The 22,912-nt window shown below is 45.3% G+C and overlaps 1 protein-coding gene across 6 annotated transcripts in view; it reads right to left on the minus strand.

The window, feature by feature from the left end:
• NCKIPSD (NCK interacting protein with SH3 domain) overlaps positions 1-16,690 on the minus strand; it is a 93,832-nt gene extending 77,142 nt beyond the window's left edge. For 4 of the 6 annotated variants that reach the window (XM_042849807.2, XM_042849803.2, XM_042849806.2 and 1 more), the window contains exon 1: positions 16,403-16,689. In XM_042849807.2, the coding sequence (XP_042705741.1) occupies positions 16,403-16,573 (171 nt within the window). In that variant the 5' untranslated portion in view covers positions 16,574-16,689. Of the gene's footprint in view, positions 1-16,402 lie in introns of all 6 variants that reach the window. The other 2 variants (XM_024104972.3, XM_005288369.3) reach the window with 2 other exon arrangements.
• Positions 16,691-22,912: the final 6,222 nt, after the last annotated feature.

Here is a 22,912-nt window from a genome sequence, read left to right on the forward strand (position 1 = left end):
ACCAGTACTTGCTCCCTCAGAAAGAGAGTTAAAACCTAATAGAGCTGATGGTCAATTGTACAACACTGTGCACTTTACTATATATGTAACTTTGAGTTCATATTGCGGTCACTCTTGTCTTTCTCCTCCATCTCAATTAGCTTAGCCACCTGACATAACTTCATTATTTAGATCAGTGGTTTTCAACCTGTGGGCCGCACACTATGTCTAAGGGGCCCGTGAAAGGTGACTATGAAAATGAAGTTTCAGATCCCAGAAAAGGCATTCTGTTTTTCTGATTAATCAAAACTATGTGAATACCCCACCCTACAGGTCAAAACCCAGAATTGTTGTTACCACCTTAGAAGCCCACAGTTTAGCGCCCTTTCTCACGCTGCATCAAATGCCATGCCGAGCACGTGCAACATTTATCGTTGAATTCTGTTCAGTCAGTTTTCAGTCTAAGAGTTCTATGGTAGGGGTTCACCGACCACAAGTTGAATTTGCAGAGGGGTCCTCGCCTCCATTTGAAATTTTTTAGGGATCTGCACATCAAAAGAGGTTGAAAACAACTGATTGAGATAAGCAGCTCTTTGGGACAGGAACTGCCTTATTTTGCATTGTTACCTCACCCAGTACAATAGGGTTCCAATCCTGCAATACAAATTAATAAGAGGGCAATAACGAGTTTCAAGGAATTATCTCAAGTTCACACCCTAAAGCAACCTGGGTTGAATAACACGGTTATTCCTATGCATATAAATAGCCAGTCCTTTTCTGAGTATCACTAAAATATTGGCTCAATACTCTGCTCCAAGAGTGAATTTCACAGATTGCTTACACACAGACTGCATGAAGTAGTATTTTAATTTAATCATGTGCCTGTTTATTCTGGTATAAAGGGACAGAGTAAATAGCAGCCCAAGACACTCCTTAACAAACCTTTTAGTTCTCTTGGTCGTACCACCTTTCCAAATTAGGCAGTCCATACTTTTTCACCCCCTCACAAACGAAAACGTTGTTCCACCCAGTATCTTACTTTTTTTGTCCTTCTCTAGACCTTCTATATTTTCTACTTTTCAGAGCTGGAGAGACCCAAACCAAATGCAATATCCAAGTTAGGGAGGGCTCAAATGATTTTGACAATGCTAGTGTAATATTTTCCATGCTATTTTTTATTCCCTTAATATAGCCGAGCAGCAGTGTATTTGTTACAGGACAAATAGCTCCCACTTTAGACAGAAACGTCTCCATGTCAACCTGCCACTTATTTTTGATAAATTCTGAACCAGGAACAGGAGGCCAGTGTTTTATAAGACTGACATTATCTCCTCCCTTTACATAATGCAGTATTAATATCAGTTATTTTTAATAATGGATTAGGGACTGGGACAGTGTAGAGATTGAGCCACAGAGGCAAGGCTAAATTGTAGTTTAAGCACCCGGTCGAAGATCAGAAAAAGGAAGCCATTTCAAAGCGAGCAGCACTGGGAGTAGAGAGAAGCTTCTCAATTCTTAGCCCTGAGTAAAAGATTTCATAAATGATGCGAAAACCAAGCTGGGCCTCAGAGGCTCTGATAAAGGCACTGAGATCAAAGTGAGGCATAGCAGCTGCAAACAGGAAGTGCTGCTCCAAGCTTGACTTGTCTTCTCTAATAATTACCGTAACAAAGTTAAACTAGTGAACTAGAGTGACTATTTCCTTCTTGCAGGAGGAAGCCATGTAACAGTGGAACCTTCTCTCACTGCCAGGAACTCCTGTCCTATGCAAGGGGAAGGTAATTTTCCCACTCAGAGTCAACTCCTTTTTACAAGGAAATACGAAGTCCCAGAGCAACAAAAAGGCATATCCTTAAGTTGAAAAGAGCATGAATGAAAGTCACCCCTCCGGCCAACAGGGCCTCCAAAAGCCAAAGGAAATACTAAGTCTACCCTTGCGCAGTTGGCGTTTTATATCTATTTAGGCCTGTCAATTTCATTTATTACCATCTTTATTACTGAAGTGCCTAGGAGCCCTAAACATGGGCAAGGACCCCATTGTACTAGGCACTGTACAAAACCAGAAGAAGACAGTCCCTGTCCCAAAGAGCGTATGTCAGTATAAAACTAGAGGGTTGCACACTTAGTTGCTTCAGTAGGCTGCACATGCTAAGGGATCCCGTGTGTCACCCTCCCATCCCCCTCTATTTCATGGGTTCCCTGAAACACCTCCCAGCTCCTCCTTCATACCAGGAGCTCTGTGCCCCTCCCCCCCAAATCTCTTCTCCACCATATTGGGAAGATGTTTGTGGGGAGCACCTCCCAAGCATGAGGGGAAGCATGGGAGGTGCTTGTTTGAAAATGTAACAAGAGGCAAGTGGAGGCTGGCATCCTGGGCCAATCAGCAGCAGGCAGCAACGTCCCAATAGCAATATCTCAGTAGGGTGGGGAATAGGCCATGACGAGCCTTGAAAGTGCAGACAAGTAGCTTAAGTTGGATGCAATTGAAAAGGGGGAAGCCAATGGAGGGATGCAAAGAGGGGGTGACATGGTCAAAGTGACAGGCTAGGGAAACGATCTTTGCAGCAGCATTCTCAATGGGTATAAGCTGGGCCAGACTGCATTTGTCAAGGTTAGATAGATGGATGTTGCGGTAATCAAGACACAAAATGACAACAGCCTGGATGAGAGTTTTAGCTGCGTGCATGGACTGGAAAGGCCAAATCTTAGAGATACTATGCAGAAAGAAATGGCAATATTTAGACATAGACTGAAGAGAGATCCAGATGACACCCAGGTTATGGGCCTGCATGACAGGCAGGATGGTGGTGTTGTCCACAGTGATTGAGGAAGAGAAGGCAACTTGGGAGAAGATTAAGAGCTTTATTTTAGCCTTTGAGCTTCAACCAGTGGCTACACGTTCACAAGGAGATGTCAGAGAGACAGAAAGATTTTAATTTGGACAGCAGGAGATAGGTCTGGAGTACAGAGGTAGATCCTAGAGTCATCAGTATGAAGACTGCAGTTGAATTTGTGTTTGCAGAGGAGATTAGCCAGAGCTAGAGGGAGAAGGGGACCAAGGACAGATCCCTGTGGAACCCCCATGAGGAGGATCCTCCACGGAAGAATCAATTAATGGGACAGGAGAACCAGGAGAAGACAGTCACAAAATGCCAGTGACAAGATTTCAAGAAGACCATCTGTGTCAAAGGCAGTTGACAGGTCAGGAAGGATGAGGATGGGGTAGTGATTCTGAGAGCCAGCTATGAAAAGGTCATTAGAGACTTTGGCAAGAGCAGTTTCAGTGGCATGCCAGGGGCAGAAGCCGTACTAGAGAGAGTTCAGGATTGAATTTGGGGGAGAGGGACTCCACAGAGCAATCATAAACAGCGTGTGCACCAGGCTTTGAGATGAAAGGGAGAAGGAAGATGGGGTGGTAGCTGGAGAGGCAGGTGGGATCAGGTTGTTTTTTTAAGATGAGAGACTAAAACTTGTTTGTACTGAGGGGAAAGAACCAGAGGACAGTGAGAGGTCAAGAGTAAGGGAGGGGATGATAGTGGGTGAGAGAGTGATCAGGAGATGGGATGGGATCACTGGGGCAACAGCGAGGTTATAGAATATGAGAAACTTCTGCATCTGTCACAGGGGAGAAAGGCAACAGTTGTAGGAGAGGAAAGGAAGGCAGGCCGAGGGACTTATAAAATTGACAAAATATGATGTCTTAGAAATACAAACCATCAGATCCTATGTGGAGAGAGAATCGGAGGCGGGAGGAAGGGAAGGTTTGAGAAGTAGGTCAAAGGTGGCAATTGTGAGCATGGGATTCAATTAAGCTGAAAAGTACAGCAAGGAAGGTGGCATAACTGAAGTAGGAGAAAACTAATTTGTAAGGGAGGAAGTCCATCTGGTGATGCAATTTCTGCCAGAAGCGCTCAGCAGCCCAAAAGCAGGAGTGGCAGAAGTGGATGCTGGGGGTGAGCCAGGCCTGGAGGTTGGCATGGCAAACCTTGTAAAGGGAGAGAGGACCGAGTCAAGGATGGTGGAAAGTAAAGCACAGAGAGAATCAAAAACAACATCAATGGAAAAAAGGAAGAGAGAGCAGGAAGGAGAGGGATGAGAGCATACAAGAAGTCATCAATGCTGATGGAATGGAAGTCACAGACAGGGCATGCGGGAGGTGCTGATGGGCGATGCTGAAAGAGACCAGGAGAGAGCTGGACTGAGGGAATGGGGCAGCAGAGAGATTAGAAAGAGCAGTGCTTAACAAAGATCAATCAAGTGAGTGGCCCTTCTGGTGAGTGGGACAGCTGAAATAGGGAAGCAGGTTGAATAAAAAAAATAAAATATAAAATATATGGAGATATACCTATCTCAGAGCTGGAAGGGACCCTGAAAGGTCATCGAGTCCAGCCCCCTGCCTTCACTAGCAGGACCAAGTACTGATTTTTGCCCCAGATCCCTAAGTGGCCCCCTCAAGGATTGAACTCACAATCCTGGGTTTGGCAGGCCAATGCTCAAACCACTGAGCTATCCCTCCCCCCCTCACATGAAGAGGTGAGTATGAGGAAACATGCAGCTAAGGTGTTGGATGGGTCATCAACAAGGAAATGGAAATCCCCGAGTATGTACGTGGGACACTGTGAGGAGAGGAAGAGTTAGAGCCAGGAATTGAAATCAGAGAGGAAGCTAATGGGGAGGAATTGGGCAAACAGTGGATGACAGTGACATGGAGGGGGAGAGAAGAGAAAAGTCAGGTACAGTGCTGTTCTAATGAGAAAGAGCAGGAAGGGGGACAGAGAGAGAGAGAGAGGAGAAACCTAACATCCCCACCATGGTCTGACACAAGGGAGGGAGCATCGAGGAAGAGAGGCCTCTGTAAGAGAGGACACAGGAAGAAGCAGTGTCAGACAAAGGGATCTAGATCTCAGAGCCAGGAACTAGAGGGAGCGAGATATGAATCAGTCATGGATGGCTATAGTTTTAAAAGAGGGAGTGGGCATTCCAGAAAGAGAAAGGGAGGAGGGAGAAGGATAGGCATGAGGTCAGGAACAGCAGCATAAGAGGGATGGGGATGGGTGTGGAAGGTACAGAAGATGAGATGGAGAAAGGGCCAGGTTGGGGCAAATGTCACCGGGGTTTAGGAGGAAGGTGTGATGTGGGATAAGGATGTGTGTTGGTGGGAGAGGGAGAGATTGGGATGGGGACGGAAAGAAGAGCTGGTTTAACTTGTGGGAACTGTAAAGGGGAGAGGGCAACAAGGAAAGGGAAATGGAGTCACTGGGGGGAAGAGAGGGAAGAACAGAAGTTGTGATGGGGCATGGTGAGAGCAATGCATGAGTGGCAGATGGGTAAGATTACATTAAAAAAGCAGTGTGAAGGTTTTCATTCCATGCTTTCCACTAATGCGATCATTGCAAATCTGCAGCAACAAATCTAATATTTCAAAGGCATTCATGAGACAACTCCTGCTTGGATAGGATTTGCCACTCCAGGTCAGACTAGTGGTCAATCAAATCCAGTGTCTTGACACTAGCAGTGGCCATTACCAGATGCCTCTAGAGCAGTGTTTCTCAACCTTTTTGATACCAGGGACCGGCTTACTGCCTTCCTAAACTGTGTCACAGAGGTCTCAGGGACCGGGACCAGTCCATGGACCAGTCAATGAGAAACACTGCTCTAGAGAAAAATAGTAGCCCCTTCCCATAACAGGCGTGTCATTTCAGAGTCATATAGTTAATCAGCAACATAGGAGAACCCTATAATAGACTGATTGCCACAATACACCGATCCAGGGCTCAGGGACTGCAAAACTAGCCTTCTTAACCAAGTGTCACTAGTAGTTCATACCTTACTGGAATCTTCAGTTCTTTACAGCTTATAAATACCTTCAGGGTAACCTTAAGAGGAAGGACAGAAATTATTCCGTTTCAGAGACAGCAGGACAAAAAGGAATAATCAGAAACTAAAGGAGAAAGAGTTCCGGTTACATATTAGGGAAACGTTTTTAAAGTCAGTAGTTGGGTAGTGGAGGCTCCCTGACTGCGATGATATTAGAAGATATTAGATAAAATGCTTTGCAGTCTACACAAATACAACACTGTTGCTGTGTGCTAATTGATTGCTGCTTGCCACCCGAGTTGGCTGAATGTCAACAATGCACAACCGTGGGATATGGGAGGGAAAATTTTAGCTAAGAACATAGAACCGTATTTTTCCATGCTAGGAAGGATAAAGGACTGAGGTGACCATGCCAGGATTGAAACTTATCATCCCCAGGAAGCTAGGTGTTTGAAACCTGATGCTTGGATCTCTGGCCACTAGGGCTAGGTAAGTATTAGTAAGAAGGCTGAAGCAACTATTCTCTGCTTTATTCTCCAAGGAAGGAGAAGTTAGCCTTGCAAACTCCAGTGGGTCAGATTCTATGTACCAAGTGGCCTTTTCTGGCCTTGGGGTCTGGATACTGCCAGTGTCAACTCCATTGTCCTCTCTGCTGGAGAGTAAACGGTCTTCTAGTGCTGTGGTGGTACAATCCAAACCTTCATAGGCTTGAAGCCGGAACTTGGAACAGTTCCAGCTTCCCATTAAGTAATTACACATCTCACCATTATGATGATAACATATGGGCTCTTTAACCCAGTGAAAGGACCCTTGTTATTCGTTACACTCAGCCTTCTCCCCTATTCAGCAGCCATTCTCCTCCCTGATACAAAGAATAAAACCCCTGCTCCAAAGGAAGCTTTTTAAATTGAATTTTTTACTACTTCATATAAAACTTCAAAAGGCTCATCTTCTGTAATGAATGACTGTCTCCGACTGAAAAGCCAGGCTCCAATTTAATCTCCATATTCTTCTACTGCTCAGAAACCACTTAAGTGTCACCCATGCAGTTTGTGACCAAAACTAAACCTCCTGCCAACTAGCTCCTTCCCATTTAATCAGAAGATACGAAGCCTTTGTGTTGATGATTTCACTACGACAGCATCTGCCTGGCATTAGCTATTAGCAGCATTTGTCTCTGCTATGTCAATAACTCAAGGCAATTATCTTATGTGCCATTACTGGATGGCTCAGTGTCGGGTACAGATTCTCACTTGTTTGATCAGCAGCACCTGTTAGCTTTGTAGTTTGTTACAGTTTTGCTTGCTAATATTGCTATTTCAGAGTCTGCCAGCACCACTGTGAAATCTCTATTTGCAGTTTAGAGCTCAACCGAGGCTTCACATATAAGGTCTAAATTCAAGCAAGCAACTACTTCTGCTTCAAATTCTGTGCTAGTTTTTATGCAAAAGTAGGAGAGGGCCCATTATCTTTCCCTCAGGCCTGATCTACCCTTAAAATTTATACCAGAAAAGGTATGTTGATTAAGGGAATGATTTTTTTTTTTTAAACAGAATAGCCATGCCAGTATAAGCCCTAACATAGATGCAGTTTCTAAGGGCAAAAACGTGCTTTTGTCAGTATAGCTTATGTCTCTTGGAGAACTGGCGTAAACTGTGCCAACAGAAACACGTTTATGCCAATGTAAGCTACATCTATGCTAGGATAGGTTGCCAGTATAGCTCTATATACAAAGGTATGCCAGCAAAACTTTAAGTGTAGACAAGGCCTTGTTTATTTTTTTGGGACCCTATCACTAGTATTTACCCCCCGAACCATTGAAATACTCTTTACTAATCCATAATATACCCAACCCAGAACTACAGCAGTGAAAAATGTATAGAAATATCAACAGCAATTAAATGTTTTTTTAAGCAACCTGCCATTAACTGCAGTCGGCTGCAACATCCAAATCACACCAGGCACCATGCATTCTTCCCTTTGCTTAGCCCACAACCTATTTTCTAAAGGCATCAGATGTCTCTAAAAGGAGTTTGCTTCTACATTTGAGTCTCCCTATTTCATGGCAATACCATTTAAATTATTGAGATTAAAGTAGAAAATGTCAGCAATTTTGTAAGTGGAGGATACCAACAAACCAGAAACTCCACTTCTGTACTTGCTGGCAGCTTATGAAGAATATGTTTAGAAGAGTTGTTTTTAATATGGACTGCATGTTCTTCCCAAAGAAGTTAAGGTATGAATTTTCCACCTGTGTTATAAATAAGGGAGAAGCCTGAAAATAAGCGATAACTTAAAAAGAAAGGTACCGTATATACTCGTTCATAAGTTGAATATTTTTGGTAAAAATGTGACGCATCGAAGAGCGGCGGTCGGCTTATAAACGGGTCCACCAAAATTTGATGATTTTTAACTCTATGGAATCACTGAATTGAGTATCTAATACATTGTTGTTTTGTTTACCTGGAGCGTCCGCAGGCATGGAGCCCCTAGCTCCCTGTGGCCGCAGTTGGACGCTCCCAGCCAATGGGAGCTGCGGGAAGTGGCAGCCACTTCCCTCAGCTCCCATTGGCTGGGAACGGCGAACCGCGGCCACAGGGAGCTGAGGGGCTCCATGCCTGCGGACGCTCCAGGTAAACAAAATGTCCTGACCTGCCAGCGGCTTACCCTGACGGCCGGGAGCCAAAGTTTGCCGACCCATTTATTGATGTCAACACTGCAGCCTTTTAAAGTTGCAAAGGCTTTGTTTAGTGGACTAGATTGGCTTGAAATGAATTCTAAAAGAGCAGTGCTGCAGATCTGCATGACATTTGACCCATGCATTTCACAAAATGCTACACCTTACAAGCCAATCAGAAAAATACAATGAACGATAGTACTATAGCACTAGTGTCAGTCCGCTACTGTGTAATTTGATCTCTTCATGCATTTCTACCAATGGACCTCAAAAGTCTTGAGCCAATATGAAAATATAACGTGCAGAATTGATGGAAGCTCTAATAAAATTTAAATAGCCTGTTATCGTCACAGACATGCCAATCTACAGGGCTGCTTTGAAATAAACAAAGAATAATTTGACAGTGATAAAGCAGGTGACATTCCTATATAAAGTCCTACAAAATCTATAACAATAATAATAATCTATTTTCATACTAGTATTTAAAATGAACGGTGAAATCAAAAGAAAATTGTCTGCTTATCACGCAGCATTCAAACTTAAAATTGTTGGATATGGAGAAGCAAACAATAATTGCGCCGCTGCTGGTGAATTGTGTATCAATGAGAAGCAAGAAAGAGAACGGCAAAAAAATTACAAAACAATACTAAAAGACATGCCAAGAAGCAAGAGAAAATGTCCAACGAGGGACGCTTCAATTTCCTGAGCTGGAGAAAGATCTCAATAATTGGGTTGTTGAATGTTGACAAAATGGGTACATTGTCACTAGAACTGGAATCCGTCCGCGTGCTCTCCAAATGTCAAAAGATGACAAACACAAGTCAGTAAAGCCATCAATGTTTGTCGCATCAGCGGGGTGGTGTACTTGCTTCATGAACCGTCATGGTCTCCGTCTTCATCAGCGAACAAAAGCTGCCGAGAGGTCTGGAAGAAAAAAATCGAATCTTTCCAAAGGTTTATTATAAAATATCGAAAGGAATATGCATTTGAACTGTCACAAATAGGAAATATGGACGAAACACTGATGACATTCGATCTCCCGAGCAACAGAACGGTAACCGGTGTTGGTGAAAAAACAATTTTAATTACATCCACTGGCCATGAAAAAAAATCCATGTTATGGTGATTTTATCATGTTTGGCAAATGGATCAAAGCTCCCTCCTGTTATTTTTAAAAGAAAAACCTTGCCTAAAACATGAAATTTCCTGCTGGTGTCATCGTACGTGCACATGAAAAGGGATGGATGGATGAAAGTGGGACTACTGAATGGCTGGAAAAAGTGTGGAATAAGAGACCAGGAGCACTTTTCAAGAAACCTGCTATGCTCGTTTGGGACATGTTCAGGGCACACAAGATGGATGAGGTGAAAAATGTATCCAAAAATATGAAAACTACTTTGGTTGTAATACCTGGAGGCTTAACTTCAGTTCTACAACCACTTGATGTCTGCCTGAACAAACCCTTTAAAGACAGGCTACGCAAAATGTAGTCTGAATGGATGTGCACAGGCATGGCGAAGTTGACAAAAGGCAGGAATCTTATGAAGCCCGAAATCAATCTGTTCGCCCAGGGGATCAAGGATGCGTGGGTGTCCATTCCCTCGGAAATGATAGAAAAATCATTTCGGAAATGCTGTATCAGCAATGTACTCGACGGGTCAGAAGATGATGCCATATTTGATGATGACAACAGAGGCGGATGATGAGAAGGAATCTGAGTCTGAAAACGACACTGCCGACATCTACGATGACAATGCAGGTGCAGCTGTGACTGAAGCAGAGTTTAATGAACTGTTTGGTGAATCAGAGACTGATTCAGACTTTGAATGATTAAGACTTTTTAAAGTCTCATATTGTTCTAAGTTACTACTTTTAAATATCCATTTATTGATTTTAAATATTGACTAATTTTGAAGGTGAATACATATTTGTTCAATTATTATAACAGGTTTTTCGTTAGATTACATTAAATTAATTCTAGCAAAACTTTTGAGTGTTTCTTGTGATGCCAACTTTTAAAATATAACAGGGGTCAAAAAACTTTGGCTCCCAACCCGTCAGGGTAAGCTGCTGGCGGGTCGGGATGTTTTGTTTACTTGGAGCATCTGCAGGCACAGAGCCTCTTAGCTCCCAGTGGCCGCGGTTTGCCGTTCCCAGTCAATGGGAGCTGCGGGAAGTGGAACAACTTCCCGCAGCTCCCATTGTCTGGGAACGGCAAACCGCGGCCACTGGGAGCTAAGAGGCTCCATGCCTATGAATGCTCCAGGTAAACAAAACGTCCAGACCAGTTAGCGGCTTACCCTAATGGGCCAGGAGCCAAAGTTTGCCAACCCCTGAAAAATAGGGTCGGTTTATGAAAGGGTCATATAGTTTTTGTTATTTTTATCTATCCAGCTTGTGGGGGGTCGGCTTCTAAACGAACAGGCTAATGAACGAATATATACGGTAATTCTCCTGGTACAGACAGTGCCAGGGAAAACTCACCTGCTCTCTGCAAAGGTTCCCCCTTTGACATTATTTTAATTTCCTTGTTGTGAGCAAGATTCCTCTGGGAAGCATTAGCAGTATGAGATGTTTACTTCTTTTGACTGTGATTGTCGTGACATGTACTGCTTACCAACAACCTGACTGCACTGTTAATGAATCTGCTGACTTATGTTTGCAATGGTGACTCCTTCCCGTTGGCGACATGCTTTCTTTCCCTGCTCAGTACACACTGTCACTAATCGTTAGCTTTGTTATTCTTGTAGTGATCATGGTGACATTAATTACCTCTCAGCATCTTGTCATTAATTAGCATCAAACTTATTAGAGATGTGGTACGACTTGTTTGCATTCTTGTCTCAGACAGTCCACTGAACTGTTTAAAGCAAAGCTTCAGTCAGAGAAAGTTTTTTCCATGTCAGTTCTACTTGGTTAACTGATAAAAGCAAATTTTGACTCCAGACAACTCTGAAAAGCTGACCTGAAAGCCCTATGATATCACTGAATGAGAGGCAGTCAACACAACTAAGCATTGTTATAACGACAGAGCAGCCATTTGAATTTTATTCTGCCTCATGCATCATCAGCGTGATCACCAGTCAAGTTCTGGCTCCAGAACCTTTATTGTCAAATACAGAGGTGGCAGAAAAAGCCCCATGCTATTTCCTGGTAACAGGTTGAAATGCCAGTTAGGAAAGTCAGGTTTGAACTAAAGGAAAACAAATATGAAGTACCAGAAGCCATTTTCATGGCTTGTCATAACCCTGCTTTCATATTCATTTTAATATTAGTTATTAATATACTAGCAATACAACTCTTCTGAAGCAGTTTTCATGCCTGTAGCTTGAAAATACTTTAGAGTTAAAGCAAAATAGAAAGGCAGAAAGGACAAAGAAGAGCCCACTGCTAGATGAGCAGATGAAGCAAGGGACTACAGAAAGAAATGGCACAAGAGGTAGGTTGGAAAGGTCCATAGAGGATTATAAGAACATAAGAACAGCCATACTGGGTCAGACCAAAGGTCCATCTAGTCCAGTATCCTGTCTGCCAACAGTGGCCAATGCCAGGTGCCTCAAAGGGAGTGAACCTAACAGGTAATGATCAAGTGACCTCTCCCCTGCCATTCATCTCCACCCTCTGACAAACAGAGTCTAGGGACACCATTCCTGACCCATCCTGGCTAATAGCCATTAATGGACTTAACTGGATAAATTCATGGAGGTTCTCTTTTAAACGCTGTTATAGTCCTAGCCTTCACAACCTCCTCAGGCAAGGAGTTCCACAAGTTGACTATGCACTGTGTGAAGAAGAACTTCCTTTTGTTTGTTTTAAACCTGCTGCCTATTAATTTCATTTGGTGACCCCTAGTTCTTGTATTATGGGAATAAGTAAATAACTTTTCCTTATCTACTTTCTCCACATCACTCATGATTTTATATACCTTTATCATGTCTCCTCTTTTCCAAGCTGAAAAGTCCTAGCCTCTTTAATCTCTCCTCATATGGGACCCGTTCCAAACCCCTAATCATTTTAGTTGCCCTTCTCTGAACCTTCTCTAGTGCCAGTATATCTTTTTTGAGATGAGGAGACCACATCTGTACACAGTATTCAAGATGTGAGAGAACCATCGATTTATATAAGGGCAATAATATATTCTCAGTCTTATTCTCTATCCCCTTTTTAATGATTCCTAACATCCTGTTTGCTTTTTTTGACCGCCTCTGCACACTGCGTGGATATCTTCAGAGAACTATCCATGACGACTCCAAGATCTTTTTCCTGATCTGTTGTAGCTAAATTAGCCCCTATCATATTGTATGTATAGTTGGGGTTATTTTTTCTAATGTGCATTACTTTACATTTATCCACATTAAATTTCATTTGCCATTTTATTGCCCAATCACATTTTAAAATATATATTGTTTTAAGTAGATCATCTGCTTTGTAACTGCTGTGAAATATCTTAGCACCTGATTCTTACACACAAGTAATCTCATTGAAGTCGGACCATTGTCATGAATAAGGGTTGCAGGATAGGATCCTTATTCAAGGGCAGAGGTTTAATCTTAGTGTGACACTGGCAGACCAGGTGCCTGCTCTTGCCAAGGCTGTAGTCATCAGCTAAGCACTGACAAATTCATAGCTGGAAACCAGACCAGCTCACCTGTATGTTAGTATAGTTCAAAATTGGTGTTAGACTTATAAGAATGTGTTTAGACTATGGAATGCTTGTAAGTTGCTGCATGCATTAATTTCACTCATGATGTCTCTAGCCATGCTATAAGGTGATATGAAAGTTTTGCTTTACAATTGTAAAAATGCTTGCTCTGAACCTGTGAAGCCAGTCATGGGAAATGGCCCACGGCCCATCAAGAAGGACCATCAAAACTAAATGGGCCACTGTGGAACATCAGGATACAAAGACTTGGTTAATGACCCTCTGAAACCCATGAAGGCGCTACGAGCAGGAGCCTGCCCCATCAGCTTGAATGCTGGAAGAAGGGGATAAAACAGGGACACAAGAAAATGTTCTCTTTCTCATTTGCTGCTCAACTCTTACAGGGCTGGAGCTACGAAACAGAAGCAAAGAGGTCCTAGGCAGGGCCGGCTCTAACTTTTTTGCTGCCCCAAGCAGCAAAAAAAAAAAAAGCGCCGCCCCACCGAGCGCCGCCGGAACACCCCCCCCCCCCCCGCGCGAGCACGTCCCACCCCCCCGCGGAATGCCGCGCCGCGCTGCCCCCCACCACTCCAAGATTGGCCGCCCCTTACCAGGTGCCACCCCAAGCATTTGCTTGGTTGCCTGGTGCCTGGAGCCAGCCCTGGTCCTAGGTCAACCTGGGTTAGCCCTAAAAGACATTCAGTGCTGACACGTGACTACAAATCTGTAATCTTTTAAAACCATAGATTGTAACTAATTTGTGTATACAGGTTTGCCTGCTTTAACCTGTAAATAACTAATTTATTTTCCCTGGTTAATAAATCCTTAGTTTACTATAGGACTGGCTACAAGTATGGTCTTTGGGGTGAGATCTGGGGTACAAACTGAATCTTTTGTGATCTTTGGTGTATGGAAACCAACTATCACTAAGTCCAGCTTGCCTGGGTGGCAAGATAGACTGGCGTAGCCGATGGGATTGTCTGTGACTCCATGGTAAGATTGTTCCAGTGCTTCAGGAGTTCACATTTGTTACTGGATTGGTGAAATCTAATTATAGAAAACATCATCAAACACTGAAATTATTTAGAAACAAATTTACTATTTTAATCACAAGACCAGAGATATCTGAATCACCAGCATATTAGAATAAATTGGTTTCTATTGACATTCTGGGCTGTATTTTCTCAGGGAGACCAAAAATGTACCTGTAACATGTGTGTACTTCTATACAGACTTATTTGGTATATGCAACTTAGAGATATTGTAGGCACCATTGCAAACCCTGGGATTAGGAGGATAAAAAGCTTGACCCAAACAGTACATATAACAAGGGTATTGCAGGATCCATGTTTTGTCCAGGAACCCTCCATTAAAACATGCCATCACCCTGTAAAAGAGGGCATACAGTTTTATCTTCTACAGCACCAACAAAAACGTATGGGTTATCCTTGCTGTTGTTATTACTGCATGAGCCCTCATCACTGACTCCTATTAGGGCTGGAGGAGTCTGTCCTCTCATTTTCTATAATTACTAATGTCACTGACTTGACTATAATTACTGCCCCTATCATTACAGCTGGTTGTTCTTGGCTTCTCCCCCAGCCCTCTCATCAGTGCTGGGACAGGCCTGTTATTAGTCCCTGTATTATTCTCTACATTAGTGGAATGGGTGCGATTGCTGATCTCCTGCTAAACATTCTCACTTATACACAGTAGTAGCTGTGAATAGTCATTCTCAAAGCAATTCTCTGCACATCTGCTCTAACACATGAGGGTCATGAGGCTAAGGGCAGGTATGAGGACCACTACCCTGGAGAGATGGGCTTCTTACGTCTTGCTGAGGTGACATTTAGTGGTCAAGGACCAGGAAACACTGACCTGGTGATTGAGCTGTGCACTGAACTTCTGTAGGTCAGGACCATAGAGAAGCGATATGGGACTTCACTCTAAGGGCACGGGTTATGTGTTGGCCCCTACATCTAACACATAGATTGTGATAACTGCATAATTTAAAAGCAACCCACACTGGTAACTCCAGATGTTATAAGCCGCACACAGCCTACCATCCACTCACTCATAGCCTCTCAGAGTAGACTAACTATATATGTAGTCTCACCAGCGTAGGCCATGTGAACTTCTCCTTCTCCTCAGGCTCTCTGACGAGTGCAGGTGATAGGGAACTAGCACATAATGTCTTCTCCCATACTGATGCCCCCTGACTCCCTTGTCTTCTCACCAGTAACCATTATATGTAGGGGCCAACACATAACCCGTGCCCTTAGAGTGAAGTTCCATATCGCTTCTCTATGGACCTGACCTACAGAAGTTCAGTGCACAGCTCAATCACCAGGTCAGTGTTTCCTGGTCCTTGACCACTAAATGTCACCTCAGCAAGACGTAAGAAGCCCATCTCTCCAGGGTAGTGGTCCTCATACCTGCCCTTAGCCTCATGATCCTATATTGCTGCAGCTAGGAGTCACATCTCCCCTGGGCAGTACAAGCTGATCCAAGAACTTCATGACGATCATTTGACACTGCCTCTCTGGGGGACAGGAGGCCTGTGCATAGACTTTCTTGCTAGCATAGCACCCCATGTCTTGTAACTTTTGAGGGAAGAGGCTAGCACATAGCCCTTCCCCAGAAGATGTACCCTCCAAAGATGCACTCCAGACCTTCAGATCACAGTCAGTCTCTGAAGTACAGTCTCCCTGTTCTTCATGCTAAACCCTGTCCTACAGAGATAAAAGGCCACACTTCATCCTCTGATGTGAGACAGCCAGGACAGTGCCCAGCCCTGTACCCCCAAATGCTAGTCTGCAGCCACTGCAGGAGAGAGTCCCCTACACAGCCTGTAGTGCCCCCCCACACACACACCCCGCCCTCCCTCGCCCACACACAGCCTGTAGTAACCTCCCCAGAGACCATCCCAACACAGCCTGGCCTCCCCCTTTCCAGCAACTCCGGACAGCCTGGCCTCCCCGCAACGCAACCTGTCCTCTCCCCTCCTCGGCCCGTCTCCCCAACACAGCCCATCTCCCCAACACAGCCCGCCCCGTCAGCCCCTGCCCTCCCCGGCCCATCCTCCCCGGCTCGTCCCCCCAACACAGCCCGTCCCCGTCAGCCCCTGCCCTTCCTGGCCCATCCCCTCCCTCCTCCCCGGCCCGTCTCCCCAACACAGCCCGTTCCCTCCACCCCGGCTCGTCCCTCTCCGCCGGGTAAAGGGCGCAACTGCCCCACTGCCGCCGCCACGAAGCACGGAGCCCATCTCCCCGGCCCGCTGCCCTGACCTGCAGCCGCTGCAGGTAGGAGGCCGGCGCGTAGCCCGTCTCCCCGGAGCCCGCGCGGGTCACCAGCCACCAGTGCTGGTTGCTCCGCTCCAGCAGCAGGAAGGTCTCCCCGGCGGCGAGGGGCAGCGAGTTGGGCTCGGCGGAGCGGAAGCTGTACAGAGCCCGGTACATGGCGGCGGGCGGCCGGCGAGCGACTCAACGCGGCCCTCAGGTGCCGGCTCCCGATGTCAACACGGACCCACCCACCAACGCGCCGCGTCATCCATGCCTAATGACGTCACCGCGTAGACCCGCCTCCTTGTCTGCCCCTTCTGTTAGGCGTGAGCGCCCCCTGCTGGGCCCGCCTAGCGAGTCTGCTGGCCCCCGCGTGACTCTTGCCGAGGCATCCCCTCCCCCCTGCATGGCTCCAGCTCCCGCCCCCCGCAGGAGGCATCCCCTCCCTCCTGCCCCCCCGCATGGGTCAGCGGCAGCCCCTCCACCCGCGTGACTCCTGCCCCCCATGGGGTAGCCCCTCCCGCCTGCATGTAGCGTCTCCCCCAGGTCATTACTGTGTTCCTCCCCCCACCCCCGGCATATGCCATTCTTCCGGCACCACATCACTCCCATCTCCTCCCGCAAGTCACATAATACCTCTGCCGCCCCATTGCCCCCTCGCGGCATATAAACCCTTTGCTTTGTGGCTACCATTGCCTTTCGTCTGAGGACATCCCCACACTGAATCACTCTCGCTGACTGCCCCCCTCGCTGCCTCTAGTATCAAGCCACCATTCCCCTGGTGCCCTCCTCACCCCAGCTCCGTATGTGACTCCAGTCACCGCAGGGTGTTGTAGAACCATGATTCTGGAATGTGGACATGAGTTTTATAAAATACCTTGGGATGGATTCTACCTCCTTCATGCTGCTCCGGCAGTGTAAAGGGGCCATAAGAGCCCCTGGGGGAACTACCCGGTGCAGGAGTAGCATAGGAATGACATATGTTGCCCTATGCTCCCCCAGCACCTTGCCACCCTTAGGGTAGAGGGCAAAGGTGGCAGGGCAGGAAGAGTGAGGCCACAGCACTTTGTACTCTGTCTATTTTGGGATGCCCACTAACCTACTGTAAGTTAGAGCATCCCCCATGGTTGGGGACAAATATTAGGATGCATACAGCATGAGATAGGGAATAATACAGAAAAAAATACAATACCATTATGTAAATGAAAGGTTCACTCTTGTCTGGAATACCCTGTGCAGTATAGATCACCACATCTCAAAAAAGACTACTGCAGAATATTGCAGGTTCAGCACAAACAAGGAGAGTGATCAAGGGGCTAGAAAAACGCATGCAGGAAGAGAGCTTGAGAAGATTGGGATATTTACCTTAGAAAGGAGATGAAGAAGAGGAGACATGATATAAGCATATACCAGTGGTTCCCAAACTTTAACAACCTGTGAACCCCTTTCCCAAAAAATGTCAAGTCTCGCGAACTCCCTCCTAAAAATGAATATTTCCAGGGATTTTTTCCTTTACCTGAGTATAAATTATAAAAGCAGTGATCTTGGAAATATAAAATTTGTTTTTATGACATGCTTATTACACAGTATTATTAATTATTTATCATTAAAGTATTTTTATTACATTATGAAAACAGCAACACTCTTCCAAGATCTCACTTTTGTAGCTTGTATTTAAGAAGCCAACTCAAAGCGTTCTTCCTACACATTCAGGTCTTGAGCAATCCAGGCAAACAACGCACGTTACAACAAAGCTTAAACTTGTTAGTCATAATAATTTAAAAAACAATACTAGCTGCCTATTTAATTTTAAAAACAGCAAAAAATATCCACCTCCCTTTCCATTTCTTATAAGGAGTCTTGAAGTTTAAATCTCTTCAATGTGATAGATATGCTTGTTTTGATCTGCTTAGCTGGCAGTCTAGGGGCTCCAGTCTGCTGGCCCCGTGCTGGCCAGGGTCCCTAGTGACAGCTCTGTCCGCCATTAGGGAATTTTTTCCCCAAGAACCCCCTGTAACATTTCGCGAACCCCCAGGGGTTCACGAATCCCAGTTTGAGAACCACTGGTATATACCATTACAGACATAACAGTGATGTTAAAAGAACATTAATAAAGTTAATTCAGCCCCCTTGTGCATCTGCATTGCAATACAGTCTTTAATTACATGATCATGCACTATTTTGTCCACCAGACCCCCTGCCTCATTTAGTTCATAGGCTGGATGCACAGTGCTAACTGAATGAGCAGCTATTCCATATTTGTCTTTTCCTTGTTCAATTGTGGCCCTAGGCTTTATTTACTGCATGTTATTCAAACCTTGCTCTGAAGACAGATTTATTAGTTTCCTCATGGGTTTTTTCTATGGTACTCATCACTATAGCGTCTGAGTGCTGCACAAACATTTATTTTCACAACCGCCTTGTCAGATGATTGGGTATTACTATCCCCATTTAACAGTTGGGCACTGAGGCACAGAGAGATTAAGGTCAAAAGTAGCGCTGAGCAGATGGATACAGGATTTTCTGTTCTGTTCAAAAGTCTGAGATTTTGAAAAAAAAAAAATCATTCCTTAGCAGAACAGGAGGGAAAAAAGTCTCAGAAGTTTTCATAGAATGGCTGCATGGCTGGCAGCCTGCCTGCCACCTTGGAGGGCAGCCCAGGAAGCTGGCCAGGGGGGAGACTGGCCACTCACCTCCCCGAGAAGGTGGGGGTCCCTGGGTTCCACTTCTTTGCACAACGCACAATTAATCTTTGCAACTCACTGCCAGAGATGGTCACTGAAACCAAGAACTTGGCCTAATTCAAAGAGGGACTGAACCTTTATATGGATAGGAAGAATATCCAGAGTTATTGTAGTAAAAATAAAATAAAATGAAGCAGGGATATAACACTTCTTGTTTTAGCATTGAAGTCAACCTCTAACCATAACAAGTAGGGAACTGGCCTAGTTGGAATTAGGGTCTGATTCAGTGTAGTCTCTCACCCATTCTACCCAGGCAGGGGGCTGCTGTCAGGTACATTTAGGAAGTAATATTGTGTAATATGGCAGGAGTCTTATCATTCAATGACAAAATTAGAATTCACAAAATCACTTAAAATGAGACAAAGTTCAAAGAACAGTCACCAGTAGCAAACAATGCAAAAAATACAATGGAAATGAAGCAGTCTTTGGTTTGATGAATACCCAGCAGAGGGCAGTAAAGATTCATGAAACAATCAGGTCGTGGTTCATTGTCAGTTTTCTGTTCAGGTACTTTAGAATGCAATGGGCCCAACTGTGCCCTGAGATTCACACAATGGCGTTAACCAGAAGTGTGCAAGCAGATCAGAGGGTGGGACTGGGCCTAGTGCATCAAAGCACACCTGTGCCCCTTGGTTTATTCCCAGTGTTGAGACTCCTATTTAATTTCCCACTTCATATGCTCATCCCAATTCTTTTGCCTGACTCTTATCTTCATCTCCTTTGCATGCTCCCTTGCTTTGAGCCTTCTACGATGCTGGCCCCTCTAACAAACAGTCTCCCTGACAGATATCTCCTTCAAATCCTTTCTTAGAAGCCACCTCTTTAAACAGCCCCTTCTCATCATTAATAATCCCAACATACTCCCTCTCCTATCTGCTGCATTGTCTTATTGGTCGCACTGTTGTTGTAGCTGTGTTTGTCCCAGTATATGAGAGACAAGGCGGGTGCGGTAATATCTTGTATTGGACCAACTTCTGTTGGTGAAAAAGACACCAAAGTCAGTCCAATAAAAGCTATTACTTCACCTGCCTTGTCACTGTCTGTATTGTCTTATTCACACAGTAAGGACTTGGTTTGCACAGCTTCTTACTTGTGCCTCCATGGGATTTTTGGATGCTCAGCATCTTTCATGGTAGGGAACATGTAAATTAACTTCCCCATCGGACTAAGGTGATAATCACGGCAGGGGCTCTAGACGTGCTCCGGGGCACTACCGAACCATGTAAAGGAGAATTGCTTTTGCCACTAACTTTTAAAAGACACCAGATAATCAATTAAAGGCCAAGAACCTCATTCAGGCTTTTGCTACCTCTGATGCTTTACAGTTTGAGACGCTGGAAATTGCCCCAGTTTGACTAAGTAGGTTTCTAAATGGATTGAGTGAAATGGATGCCCTGCACTCACCCCTCTGGTGTGAAATCTTCACTTGGTTTCCGAGTGCCTTCTATCGACTTTCTTAAACCAGCTTAAGAATGTCCAGATGAAGGGGCGGCACTGATTTAATTACATCCATTGGGAAACTGATTTAGTGCAAGTTGTCCGTGTAGATCAGCTTGAGTCAGTAGGGCTAATTTGGCTCTCACACAGGGCAAAGACAGAATCGTTTCATGGCAGTCAGAGGACCCCCACCCTGTGTCACTGACAGCAGGCTCTGGCCCTGTCTTTTTTTTTTTTTTTATGTTTTATTATGGTGAGCCAATTCTCTCTTGGGCAGAAATGTAGGCGACTGATGAACCAAAAATTTCCCCTTCTAGGTGGGTTGTGAAAGGCAAAGTGTGTAAGAGGACACTCGTCTGCCATTTAGCCCTTTATACGATCTCACTAGTATTTTTTAAAAAAACAGCTAAAATTAAAATAGCCTAATGCACAAGGCCAGGCAACTCCTCAGCCAGGTTTTCCTCAAGAGAGGGCCTGAGCTAATGACAGAATGAAAGCCTGGGGAAAGGCCAGAGGTTAGCTTTGTCTCTTGGGAACATTAGACTCTGTCCAGTGCAGACCTACATATTGCTGTGGAATCTGCTAGGAGCTGGGTTTTGATTATCGTTTTAATGGTTTTTTACTCCACTGGTGTGTAAAAGAGGCAATGAGAGAGGAAAGGTGGAATCTGGGTGTCAGCTGAAGCCTACCCTGCATGCAGTGATCCAGTAGGTCGGGGATGGAAGCAGCAAAAATTAAGCAAGTATTTCGTCAAAGCAGCAAAGCCCTTTGAGCATGGAGTTTGCACTGGATCCCTCCCTGCACCTCTCAGAGCTAACTTTATTCTAGATAGATCAAAGCTAGCTCCAGTAACAAAAGCAGTGCAGCAGCATTGACCACTCGAGTGTGCATCCAGGGTCCTGGGCAGGCAGGGCTAGCCCATGCAGCTGCCTGTGCTGCCCTAGCCTGAGTGCAGGGTAGACATACTCAGAGTGATTGGATCGGACCTGCCAATGGGGTCACTGTTCAGAGCCCGCCAAGGGGTCACAGATGAAGCAGAACCAATCTTAACACTTGCACAGTACAGTGGTTCTCAACGTTTCCATACCACAACCTCATGTTACAAAAGAATAAACCTTTGGGACCCTGGTCTGTCCCAGGTAGCCCTCAAGGAAAAGTGGGTGGCCATGACTGCCTGGGTGAGACCTCGGGCGATCATGCTTTACAACTGCTACCGGTAAACAAGGAATAACTCCCTGCCCTGCTCTGAGAGTGGAGTGGGGGGAGTATTGCATCTGTCCTGGCAGTAAGATTGCAGCCCTCTGGAGGAGGGCAGGGATCTGCTCTACCTGCACTCTTTGCTGTTTCTTCTTATTGCTCTCTTACTTCTTTCTAAAATGCATCTCCCTGTCACGTGCACTTGCACACACTGCGTCCAGGAGCTTCACAAAGGGCCTATAGGATAAAAATAGGAATTTTCCACATGGCGAACCCCAACTCTCACCTGACAGCACAACAGTAAGGGGCTTGGATCACAGCTAATTCCCACAGCCCAGGGGCTGTGTGCATGCAAAGGTGGAGAGGGACAAAACCCTTACCTCATACAGCTAGTACAACAAACCCAATCCCAGGGGAGCACCCTCAGCACTGGGGCATGGAGAAGGGGGTGACAGCAAGACAAGGGAAATTTCCCCCTTCCCCTCCCTCCCCCCCCTGGCTGGGGGAGTTCAGTTCCCTTTAAAAAACACAACGAAATGAATTGATAAAGTCTGCACTGGTCTCTGCCCAGACCCCGGCCCTCTTTCGATAAAGCTGGATTTCACCCAGACCCCTGCAGGTTCGCTTGCCTTTTCCCAGCACTGCAGATCAGCCAGGGGTTTGTGTGTAAATGAAGCTCTGTCCCTGCCAGCTCTGGTGCTGGGGAGGCCACAGTGCACCACAGGTAAAGGGCACAAAGCGCTCTGTCAGCAGTCATTACCGACACCTGACGAGACGATTCCCGTAACTGGAATATTACACTCACTGATTACAGCCTGTTTAGGAAGGATTGAGTCGGTAAAAGAGGTGTGTGTGTGTATTGAGGGTGACATTAAGGCACCAGTCCTGATATTAGTTATTGATAATACAGAACCTCAGGATCTTGAATGCATATGGAGCCGCGTGCTGGCTAACAAAAGCCCAGGAGGGAGTGCTCATTATAATGGATAAAGATGAACTGATCACTGGACTGGAAACTGGTGATTGCCTAGGCCTCTTTAAGCTAGAGGAGAAAGACCCAACAAGAAAGAAAGGCTGGAAGTTAAAGCCAGACAAATTCAGATGAGGAATAAGGCATCGTTTTTCATTTATTTTTTTT

This window comes from Chrysemys picta, chromosome 7 (genome assembly GCF_011386835.1).
Source record: "Chrysemys picta bellii isolate R12L10 chromosome 7, ASM1138683v2, whole genome shotgun sequence".
NCBI classification, from domain to species: domain Eukaryota; kingdom Metazoa; phylum Chordata; order Testudines; family Emydidae; genus Chrysemys; species Chrysemys picta.